General features: G+C 43.9%; 1 protein-coding gene across 1 annotated transcript in view; it reads right to left on the bottom strand.

Moving 5' to 3' along the window:
* Positions 1 to 12,764, bottom strand: part of LAMA5 (laminin subunit alpha 5) — a 228,883-nt gene that overhangs the window by 141,389 nt on the left and 74,730 nt on the right. Inside the window, exon 3 of the mRNA XM_081196825.1 lies at positions 7,515 to 7,632. Within this exon, the coding sequence (XP_081052951.1) occupies positions 7,515 to 7,632 (118 nt within the window). The remainder of the gene's footprint in view (positions 1 to 7,514; positions 7,633 to 12,764) is intronic.

Genomic DNA, 12,764 nt, shown 5'->3' with positions numbered 1-12,764 from the left:
AGCCATAGACATGCTATGTGATCTGATGGTGAATTTGGGATGACCCAATGCAAAAATCCTGAGGATCCATGTGCTTTTACCTCCCCCTCCCAGGCAGCCTCCTTTATCGCTAGCGTCCCTTATCTCCCTCCCGATTGCTTGCTGATCAGCTGCTCAGCGGCTTCGTTTTAATACCCCCTTCCCTCTTTCTACAAAAAAAAAAAAAGCACAATCTGCTTTGCGCCCCCTGGGCAATTCAGCTCCAGGGACCAGCATTCACTCCATAAGACGCACAGACATTTCCCCATAAGTGTGTCTTATGGAGTGAAAAATATGGTAAGTAGCTGCTATAACTTCACACAACAAAATATCCTGAATTGGCTGAAGAGAGATGTTGTGACCACTGGCATTTCCTCAAAATCCACAACTGAGGTTCCAGCTAGGCCTGAGGGTAATTGTGTGTGGGCACATGAAAAACTGAAATAGCAAATGAGAGGGAGAAGGACTAGGGTCATGGTGTGGATGGTTTTAACTCTTACAAACACACACACACACATTCCTGAAGAAAATCACCCTTATATATTTAAGTGCACATTATTTGACTATACACAATTAACATCACATCTAGTTAGCGCCACAACTTTTGCTAAAGCCCAGGAGGTGAACCTCATGCTTCTGGAGCAGTGTTTTGAAACTTCAGTCGCTCTGCATTTGAGAGGCACTAATGTTTGGAGAATGCAACGGCCAAGGAGGCAATGAGAGAACCAGCTGCCAGCTCTCACTGACTCCGCACCATGCCAAATTCTTTCTCCTCCTCCTTGCGAGTCATGCTGGTTAAGTGTCCAGATACACCTGGCACCCGGCGGCCACATGGCACTGTTCCATGACCGACAGGTGGAATGGGGGCTTGCAGCATGCAAGGTCAGGCTCTGTTACTTTCTATAAAACTCTGGTTCCCCTTTGAAATACAAACTTCTATCATGCTAAGAGGGAGGTTTGGTGGTCGGTTTCAAAGGAGACCACCGTGGGAAGAATTGCCTTGGTAGCAGAGGAAAATAAATGTGCAGACTGGAGTAGAGGGTTGGATGTAGGAAGGACAAGTGCCTTTGACTCTTCTGTTGTGGCAGAAACAGCTAGCAAACGGAATGGGAGAGTGGTGGGTGGGCAGATAAGCTTCTGTTTTTTGGAGACTGGAAGGAAGGGGCTGGAGAGCACTCGGGCAGTGATGTGTGTTCACCTATCAATTGCACAAGGAAAGTCATGGGCTGATGGGGTCTGCAGAGCCATATCGAAGAAGAAGAAGAAGAAGAAGAAGAAGGAGGAGGAGGAGGAGGAGGAGGAGGAGGAGAAGAAGAAGGGGTTTTGTTGTGATGGGTGGCCCTTCTTTCCAAACACACAACAAACCTTTTGGATCACCACAATATGTGAACAGAGCAAAACCATCATGATTTAAATTGCTAAGCACAAAAATGCCAATTTAAAATGATTGACTTTCTCGTGTGAAATTCATTTGCAAGCTAACGACACCCAATACTGGTTTGCAACTAAATGGAGACTTTGTACACCCTAGGAGCATAATCCAAAACTTTTGGTAAACTTTGATTTGGGTTTGTCCCATTGCTGCAGGAAATATTCCATAAGTATAGAAGCACCTCTATTATGTTAGACCAGGCTTCCTCAGACTCGGCCCGCCAGATGTTTTTGGTCTACAACTCCCATGATCCCTAGCTAGCAAGACCAGTGGTCAGGGATGATAGGAATTGTAGTCTCAAAACATCTGGAGGGCCAAGTTTGAGGAAGCCTGTCTTAGACAATTAGGAGTGTACCTCCTACCAAAAAATGCACTGACTTAAGCTCTAGAAGGCTAATTATACTCTGCACATGTGCAGAATGCAATGAGTGCACCTGCACAGAGACCACAAAGAAGAATCTAGAGTTAAGAGACAGTGAACAGAAGAGGAAGGACCACCTTAGCTACCACTGATAGCCCTTGGGCGTCTTTCTGCAGAAGGTTTTTTGAAACAGGAAGAAAATGAATAAATGAATAAAATGTGAGTCATTAAATAAAAATATTCTGCTACTATTTGGGAGAGGGAAACTCATTTTACGATAAACATGCTTCTTGTTCTCCTATCCGCAAAGGAAACCTAATGAGCTCACAGATACACGCTGTCATAGAAATTAGGGATGGAATCACACCCAAGGGGATAATTCACCGTATAGTCTTTCCAGGCACTCCTTCACCAGGTTTTTCTGTTTAAAAGATCACAGTAAAGATCAGCTCACATCTTCTACCAATTACTGTTTTGGCTCCCTGGAGGACCTGGTGCCTGACATGCTCAGAGTAGCTTGGCTGCTCTCTGCGAGCTTCATAATGATATATTTGCAGAACAAGCTGGCGCTCCTTGGTAAAGCATGTCTCAGATTCTGCTCTGGAAACCAGCAGGCAACATCAAACTGAGAAATAAATTCTCTTGTCCAATTTCCTTAATTTCCCTTTCCCAGGGAACTACCGGAGGAACAACAGACAGCCCTAAATGTCTGGTCGGCAATACCAATTGTCTAGGCTGCAGGAAACAGAAACAGGCTCCTCTTCCAAAGCCAACTTGGGACCACAAACAATGAGGAAACGAGACTTCAGAAAACATCCACCTCTTCTTCCCATGTCCTATAATAAATTGATATAGCTATGGTCCTGCCAAATTGGTCTTGGCACTGCCAACTAATTAGATAAAAATGTCTGCCAAGAAGTGGCACAGCTGGGCTTAGCGCCACAGAGGTCAAAGATGGGTGCGTCTCCAAACAGGGCCATTTTGGGCAAATAAGAGAGATGCTGTGCAAAGTGAAAAATCTGCTTCTGAGTGAAAACAAAGACAAGGCGTTGAACCATCTCGCCACTCAAAGCATACGCCCAAGCAGCATGCAAAACTTGTGATCAAAAGACAAAAGCAAGAAGGTGTTTGTGAAAGATATTTATGGGTTCAGAGAGGGAGGGAGCTAACTACTCCAACCTGCTCTGAAAATGAGATATTCAGAAGCACATTAGACTTAAAAAACATTCTGAACTACAAATTTTAATATATTTGCAACATTCAGATACAATGATGGGGGAACACTCGTATTAATCTTAACAGCAGACAGCAGACGTGAAGTCTTGTGACAAGATGTAAGAATGTTAAGAACTTACACTATTACTACTACTACTACAACTTCTACTATTGCTTATTCACATCACTTGTAAGAATGGAGCAGAGATAAAGAGAGACTAACGGAATCATGGAGACCACCAAATCCACAAGGACCTGCAAAGTTCTTCATAACACTTGCCTTGCTGAGAATTACCCTCACCTCTGGGACAAGAATGACAGGCTTGGAGGCATCTCACACTGCATTTTTGAGAACCTCCAAACCAATATGCAACTAAAGATATGAGTTTCCTCCATCTTCCAGAGCTTGGCCCTGAGAAGGGGAGCTGGGAATTTTCTCTCCCCTCGTGCTGCTCTTTGGAGGTTTTCCACGCACCTCTGGCGGGCAGAGTTGTGGCAACCACAAATTGGGGCTCATGACCAAGGCTAGCCGAAGTTTGAGGATCCCCGCTTATTCCCCCAGATATTCAATGGTTGAAGATGACTCTTTCTGCATACAAAGCAATGGCACTTCCTAATTGTGACCGCTTTCAGAAACAACTGGCGAGTTGTTCCTGTCAGGATATGCCCCCAAGCTTTCACAGAGTTTCTGGCTGAAATATTAGCTTTCCAGTAAATGCTAGGAATGATGGATGAGGAAAGTAAAAGGCAGGAAGAAGACAACATCACAATGGGAGACCACAGAAAGATACACAGAAACCTCCTTGCAGGTTGCTCTAATCTTTAACTGCAGAGATTTAGGAAAGACAAGGCGAATGTCTGGGTGCTTATCATGTCAGGACCAACCTATAAAGTAACTTCCTTAAGCAAATATATAAAACTCTTTACATCCAGGATACAAAAACACAGATAAACCGAGTGAGCAATGAAAAACCATTTCCTCATGAGCTCTTCACTATACATATCAGGACCCCTCTCTCTGTTATCAGAACACAATATAGGTGCAGAATATTTTGACTTGTGTTTCTACACTTGCAATACTACCATTAGCCCACACCTTTTCCTGGCAACTCCACAAACCAGAACACATTGATAAGAAGTTGTTATTTTAGTACAGCAACACCTACACTTTGGAATTCCCTGCCTGCTGACATCAGGTAGAGAGATACCTTCACTGTACTCTTTTCAGCACCTGCTTAGAAACCTGTTGTTTGGACAAACCTCCCCAATATCGAGAATGTTGATGTGTGTTTTAATATTATTTTAGTTTATTTCTCATTTTAATTTTTTGAACATTTCATATTGCAGCTTTCAACTGTTTTACCTGCGATAAATTTATTCATTTATTCTTCCTGAGGTTTAGGGTTTTTTTAACCATCAAGCAGTGTATACAAACAAACAAACAAACAAACAAACAAACAAACCCCCTTGTTGTTAGCTTCAGGGGAACATTCCTTTCCCTCATTCCAGAAAGGATGCAATATTGCAGATATTATCGACCTCAGTCATTCTGACTCTCCTCGTTAAAAATAAAGTAAAATAAAAAACACACTTGAGACTCAAAAAAAACTCATCTTTTCAATCATTATACGTTTTCTGAGTAGTCAGCTGTGATGAAAAACACATTCTTCACTAGGCACCCAACTATCCCATCACAATACATTTCCAAAAGCATACGGCATGCTAAGTGCAGAGTGTGTGCTGGAGCAGAATAACACAAGTCAAGAACAAGTTTCAAATACGTTTGCCATATTTTCAACTGGTCCCTGTAGATGAGGATTTAACAGCTGTTCGATCAACATGTTCACCTACTAATTGCTGCAAGACCTCCTTACCTCTTGAACTGCCAGAACAGGTCCAGATGGTACTTATAGGACTTTATATTTCCTCTATATATTTTTTCTGGCTAACTGCCTCTGCTTTTAACAGCTGCATAATGCAAGAAATTCAACAAGTAACTTTCCCTCCACTGTTCCTGTTTCTGCAGGCCACAAAATACTCCATCTGCTGCATTTTTGTTTGTCATACAGTTGTTACAAGCACAAGAGTCATCCGAGAAAAATGTCAGCAATCCTACCAATGCCTTTGTGAATCCTGGCCCTATGGCTGCTCAGGAAGAGGTTTTGCAGGTCCGATCCAGCCTGAACCCTTCCATCAATTGACTACCAGTCACATTATCTTTAGGAAATGAAACAATCAACAGTTCGCTGTACAAGAGGGTAGTTTGGGTTGATAACCATGCCTCCTGACCCAACCAAAATCCACTTTGAGAGGGGTCGATGAGGAATCTCTTCCAGGAAAGCCTATCACACACTGAAACCCATGTACTCCAAGTCAGGAGCAGCTATTTTAGGGATCTTGCACCTTCTGCACAACAGCTAAGGGTGGAACTTAAAGCAACATGTCAGGTCACAGTTCTGCTGTGCTGATTTGGAAAATTACACCTGCCAAAATTCCTTCATCTACGCACCTTTTCAAGATGCTAGATCGCTAATGTGGAAAATCTGGCTGACTGTACAGTAAGGTATTTTGTATGATGCAAGGGCATTCTGGTTGGGATATAGACATAAGAAGAGCCCTGATTGCTCAGACTAAAGGTTCATCCAGACCTGCTTCGTATAGTAGCCAACCAGAAGCCTCTGGTAAGTCTACAAGAAAGGACTGGAAGCTCTAGCTTCTTCTGTTGTAGTTCTCCATCAACCGGTATTCAGTTGAACCTGCAGATTCTATATACCACTATGACAAATAAGTAAGCAAAGGGGAGAAATAATACAGAGCTTTGCCTAAGTCCTGAAATGCTGGCTGTTTTTTTTCCTCCAGGGCCACTGGAGTAGTTCAGAGGTGATAAACTTTTTTTGCTCCACGGGCCAGGTCCTTACTAGGATCAGCCTCATCGGCCAAATGTGGCAGGTGGGTGGGGATGCCCACCCGTCTATCACCTGGTGTCACAATGATGGCAGGTACAAGTTGCTGCTAAAACAAAGGTTTTCGCTTCAGTTTAAGCAGGGCTTTCAATGTAAACTCCATCAAAAGCCCTACTGAAACATAGGGGGAAAGCCTTTGTTATAGCAAGGGAGTCCAATGCAAAGGGAATCAGGAAGAGGTTTTGTGGAACCTTGAAAAACTGAGCCCAATAGCTCATATAAAAAGTAGTAGACTGGACCCCTGACCATTAGGTCCAGTCATGACCGACTCTGGGGTTGCGGTGCTCATCTCGCTTTATTGGCCAAGGGAGCCGGCGTACAGCTTCCAGGTCATGTGGCCAGCATAGAATCATAGAATCATAGAATCATAGAGTTGGAAGAGACCACAAGGGCCATCGAGTCCAACCCCCTGCCAAGCAGGAAACACCATCAGAGCACTCCTGACATATGGTTGTCAAGTCTCTGCTTAAAGACCTCCAAAGAAGGAGACTCCACCACACTCCTTGGCAGCAAATTCCACTGTCGAACAGCTCTTACTGTCAGGAAGTTCTTCCTAATGTTTAGGTGGAATCTTCTTTCTTGTAGTTTGGATCCATTCCTCCGTGTCTGCTTCTATGGAGCAGCAGAAAACAACCTTTCTCCCTCCTCTATGTGACATCCTTTTATATATTTGAACATGGCTATCATATCACCCCTTAACCTCCTCTTCTCCAGGCTAAACATGCCCAGCTCCCTTAGCCGTTCCTCATAGGGCATCGTTTCCAGGCCTTTGACCATTTTGGTTGCCCTCCTCTGGACACGTTCCAGTTTGTCAGTGTCCTTCTTGAACTGTGGTGCCCAGAACTGGACACAGTACTCCAGGTGAGGTCTGACCAGAGCAGAATACAGTGGCACTATTACTTCCCTTGATCTAGATGCTATACTCCTATTGATGCAGCCCAGAAGTGCATTGGCTTTTTTAGCTGCCGCGTCACACTGTTGGCTCATGTCAAATTTGGCTCATGTCAAGCATGACTAAGCCACTTCTGGTGAACCAGAGCAGCGCATGGAAACACAGTTTACCTTCCTGCTGGAGCAGTACCTGTTTATCTACTTGCACTTTGACATGCTTTCGAACTGCTAGGTTGGCAGAAGCAGGGACCGAGCAATGGGAGCTCACCCCGTCGCGGGGATTCGAACCGCCAACCTTCTGATCAGCAAGCCCTAGGCTCTGTGGTTTAACCCACAGCGCCACCCACGTCCCTCAATAGCTCATGAGCAGGGGTTAAATCCTGCTCAGTTTGGCTGCACACCCTTGTTCCCTCCTGGGAACTGGCACACTCAGCCAACATAGAACTTAGCCCACCCCCTGCTGTCCATCAGATGACATCATAAGAGACATCAGCTGATGGGCAAGGTGGGTGCCATTGAGGGAAATGGCCTTGCAGGCCAGCCTGTATCCCTGGCAGGCCAAGACTGGAGGCTCCCCTCCCCTGGTGAACGTGGCTCCACTGCCACATCCCTTCCACTTTTCTCTCATACTCACAGGCAAAGTACTGCCAAGGTTCATATGTAAGTCCAAAATCCGTTGACCGCTCAAGCACCCACAGGTCTGGGCGAGGGGAATTTGCAAACTTGATCAGGACGTAGGCCACATGGAAGAGCTGTGAGAGAAAGAAGAAACAGAGGCGAATTTCAGCCTGAGATAAAAAGCAGTGCACATAATCTTCATTGTTACAGATGCACAGAGCGACACTTTGGATATACGATGAAGACACTTTTGCCAAGCTTTTATTTCAATGTTAATCATGAATCAAAACCAGACTGTGAATATCACTGCCTTATCCCTCCTTTGTGGTGTTTCTTAGACATTTTGCAAGATTCGTTTGCAATTTTCATTACATAAAATGCAGGGAGAAGAATTGAAATAGAGATTCCACGAGTACTTAATATACTGCTGTGTTATCCAGAAACGCTGGGACTCATGGCAAAGAGCCTTCTATAATGTACTACTCTTGAGTAATTTCCATTCAGCAAAGTTCCTCTGTAATGCTACTTGAAAGCCTTTGGTTGCAGGTTCAGCCTCTGTTTGTTTCCTGTAGATATGGGCTGGTGAATTAGTAATAGACTGATTTGCCCCTGAATGTTCATTCTAAGACTACCCTAGTGCCAGTTTCACTTCCTGCAGAGGGAAAAAGAGCGAGCCCTTAATTGCTAATTAACTCTTGTTTTTCTCTTATACTTTTCCAAAAAGAACAACAACCAAAGAACAAATAATTAATTAATGCCGCCCCACTCCCCCAAGGGAATTGATGCTTGGTCAATTTAGGGAAGCTATTAATCAGCAATCAACAGGAAAAAATAGAGCGGTTCCATTCAGGAGCTCTGAAAAGTTTAACAAGCTTACAAGGTAGTGTCTTAACAGTACCGCCTGCAAAAAAAAGGGTCACAAATCAAACCTAAAAAAACACAGCAGAGTTACTCAAAACACTGTGGACCACCATGGCGAGAGCAATTTCCTACACAGCTAGATTTGCATGCTAAGTGGGTAAAGGCAGAGGGCTTAATCATGAACTACAACAAGCCAAGCATAAAATAATCAAAAAGTTTCAGTAATCTCATCTAGAACCTTGAAGAATTCTAGAAACCACTTCCTCTGCTTCTGGAGACTTGTATATCTGCTTATCAATTTGTAGTAGAGAGCTGGACCATAAATAATGCTGATCACCGAAGAATTGATGCTTTTGAATTATGGTGCTGGAGGAGACTCTTGAGAGTCCCATGGACTGCAAGAAGATCAAACCTATCCATTCCAAACCTATCACGAAGGACAGATCATGAAGCTGAGGCTCCAATACTTTGGCCACCTCATGAGAAGAGAAGACTCCTTGGAAAAGACCCTGATGTTGGGAAAGATGGAGGGCACAAGGAGAAGGGGATGACAGAGGATGAGATGGTTGGATAGTGTTCTTGAAGCTACTAGCATGAGTTTGACCAAACTGCGGGAGGCAGTGGAAGACAGGAGTGCCTGGCGTGCTCTGGTCCATGGGGTCACAAAGAGTCGGAAACAACTAAACAACAACAAGGCTTTACTACACACATTTGCTAGTTGACTCCTGCTCTTGAAATAAACCACTCCCTGGTACAGTTAATTCTGCATTTGCCAGTCCAGACAGATGGAGAGGAAAGAGTGAACTCTATAAAACACCCAGCCAGTTCCATAGGCAAGGGCAACAAGTAGCTTCTGATAAGGCTTCTTAGCATTCCGCTTGAGCTGCTCCCAATTAGTTCGAACGCTGATTTATGCAACCATGTCCTTGCCAAGACTGAAATAAATGTACAGCTTTAAAATGTCAGCACTAGGAAAAAACAAACTCAGCAACAGAAGTTCCCTTCACAAGCTGGCACTGGTTCTCTCCAAAAATCTTCACTTTATCATCCTGTCAAAAACTGATATTTAAAAGGCAGGGTGGGTTGGGAGGGAAGCTTCTTTTACTGGTAAGAACGCTGCAAGATCAACACACAGAGGAAATATAATGCTTACAACGGTGTGCGTTTTCGAGACCAAGACAGTGAACTAAATTGTGCAGGACACTCACAGTGGGAAGCATATGCTTCGAAGTGCCATTCAAACCTATGGACCTTGAGCCCCAAACAGAAGAAAGTCCCAGTTATAGAGGACAATCAAGACCAGTATCTGACAGGATAAGCAACTTAGGAACTGGCAGATATCCACATAGGTTCCCCATCCTGGCTCGGTCAGAAATATGTTGGAATCTCAATGGACCAAAATGTAGTCTAACCCCCCCCCTTTAAATCCATATCAATGAAAAGAACTCACTCTGAAACTCACCTACAGGTGGTACCTAACACCAAGAAAATTAGCGCTAATATACCCAGGAACCTCACCAAAATGCTGGAGAGGGTCACCTCCACAGGCACATACCTCCGCATGTGGTGGGAGTGCCCCCAAACCCAACTATTCTGGACAACAACCATATGTGAAATAAGTAAAATAACCAAACAAGTATTAGAAATCACCCCAGAACTGGCCCTACTAAACATCTTCCAAGACAATAACGCCCACTTACACCACAAAGAACTCATAACCCACCTACTTTCAGCAGCCAGAAACACCATAACCAGACACTAGAGAGACCTGTCAGGAGTAAGCATGGACCAATGGTACCAAATAGTATGGGAAACAGCCCTACTAGAAAAATTAACCAATAAATTGAAACTGACACGGGGACAAACAGAAGAAGACGCCTTTACGCCGGTATGGCTCCCCTTTATCACATACACAGCCCAACAACACAACAACAAAAATCCACCAACAGCATAAAAATCCGTATGGCTAACCTGATCCAAAACACCCACCCACCCCACTCACACATGAAAACAAAGACCACCACAGCCAACCACAAATGAATACCCACACCATAGGCCAACTCCAACCTCTCTCACCACCAAAGGAACACAAGGAACAACAAAGAACCTGCACAAGCAACGCTGCCACCAAACCCTACATATAGTAAGTAAAATAGAAACTTTGCCATACGACCTCACTCCCCATCTCTCCCCCTTTTCTTCCTAATGTCTCAACAAATGAAACTGATTTGTAAAAATGTTACATGGGGAAAAAATACAAGAGAGAGACATTGCACACACTTTTGTAAATCAAGAAAATCTTTAATAAATAAAATAATGATGATGATGATGATGATGATGATGATGATGATGAAGAAGAAGAAGAAGAAGAAGAAGAAGAAATATGTTGGGGTATAACCCCCATCCTAACTCAGCTCAACCGCAGCCAATGCCAATGGAAGCCTCCAAAAAGGAGCTTCTGGCTGTGTGGGCAGGGGCTGGACAGGGCAGAAGAGGACTTATTCTGGATCCTAACTCCATGACATGGGCACCTGGTAGAATTTACACAAGCAAAAGGGTGATGTGTGTCAAGCTCTATTTTAAATGCTTGTTTTTCCTCTTTCAACTTCATTCCTGAATGAGATCTAGCATAAACTACACTTGCTTCCCATAGTTAGAACTGCTCTTATAGGGTTGTAGCTAATGCTAATCCTACTTAAGAGCAGACCATTTAAAATTAATGCACCTCACTAACGTAGCTAATCGGTCTACTCTGACTGGAACAGTATCCAACTGAGGTCTTTCAGCCAGCACAAAGATTTCTGCTTGTACAATGGTCTACTCCCGGCATGTACCCTGCGCCTCCCCAAATCAGTTCTGTAGGGTTGGAGAAACCCAAAAGCAATTTGGGGAGCTCAAGCAAAACTCACTGAATTGACAGAACATGTTAGTTGGCTGCGAATTTGAGATTTGTTCCCAAAGGAAACTGTACACAGAATTTCATACAACAGCTATTATCCTAGTTCTGATGGTCATTCCCCAGCCCAGAGTAACCCATACAAAAACTGGTATCCTCTAGAACATGGTAGTCCAACACACTGCCCAAAGGCAACATTTGATGCCCCCCCCCAGCTCTTGAATTGCCTTCCGAAAGCCATGTAAGCAGGGTGGATAAAAATCAATTTAAAAAAAAAATAAATTCAAAAAAATCGGTTTCTTTATTTAAATTGGATTTTTTATTTATTTAAATCAGTTTTTAAAATTTAAATTGGATTTTTAAAATAAAATGATTTTGGAGGAGGAATATAGTTTTCTATTTAAGTTACATTATAGTCATCAGGAAATAAGGATTTGTTTTAAGTTTTTCATGTGTGCTAAAACTCAGTCTATGTTTTTTTAAAAAACAAACCGTTTAACCACATCAGTTAACAAACATGGATACATATGTGTCAGGGGTTTAGGAGCAGAGGCAAGGGCAAGGGAGGAAACAGAGAGCGAAGGGGAGGAGGCAGAAGAAAAGATGAGTGATGACGACGACCCGAGATCTCCGAGTCTTTCCAGTGAATCAGAGGATTCACAGAAAGGAGCACCAGTGGCCAGGGCAAGGGGGGAGTTTAGGGGGGCACCCCAGGAAGATAGAGCCAGAGGGGACTCAGAGGAGAGCAGTTGGAAATCGGGACCAGCGTCACCGCTAGGGAGCAGGGAGGAGGAAGGAAGCCAGGGGGCAAGCGCTGGCAGCTCACCACAGGAGGGAGGGCATGAGTCAGGAGTGGCCACACCTCCATCGGGGAGCGAAGAAACGGTTAAGCGGAAAGTGGAAGGTTGGGCGCGCGCGCCAAGTTCAAATGCAGAGGAAGGCGGCGCAGTAAGCAGCCCGGAAAGGGAGCCAGGTCCTAAAGCCCGGCGCAAGGAGGCAGGAGGGTCCGGGTCAGCGTCAGAAGAATCCCGGAAGGAAGAAACCCCGGGGGGCAGAGGGACCCAGAGGAGAACAGTCAGGCGGAAAAGGTGGAGCAGGGCTAGGATATTAAGTTGGTGCACAAGGGGCGGAGAATCAGACGGAGCTTCGCCGATCTAGCTACTAGACGTAGAGTTGCACGCAGCAGCTTGAGAATGGAAACTGTAACTCAATAAAGACTTTTACTTAATGATCGCTGGCTAGCGTGATCCTCTGTGAGCTAGGATTTTCGAGCAGCTCTGACAATATGCTATAATGTTACTGTTTTAGTTAAATAAATTGTTTGAATTGTTAACAAGGAAATGATTATTTTTCTCTTTCCAATAAAGTACAGCAGAAAAGTTGTCCAAACATAAACAGTTAACTTATTAAACCTCACAATGATTTCATACTTTTCTGTCTTTGTATTTCTAATAGTATAACCAAATCAGTAATTTTTTATCTAACTGTAAAAACTACTCTGAACATTTA

Source organism: Podarcis bocagei (genome assembly GCF_964188305.1).
Source record: "Podarcis bocagei genome assembly, chromosome: 5".
Classification (NCBI taxonomy): domain Eukaryota; kingdom Metazoa; phylum Chordata; class Lepidosauria; order Squamata; family Lacertidae; genus Podarcis; species Podarcis bocagei.
The sequence above is the reverse complement of the archived record's forward strand: the minus strand, read 5'-3'. Positions and strand labels throughout refer to the sequence as shown.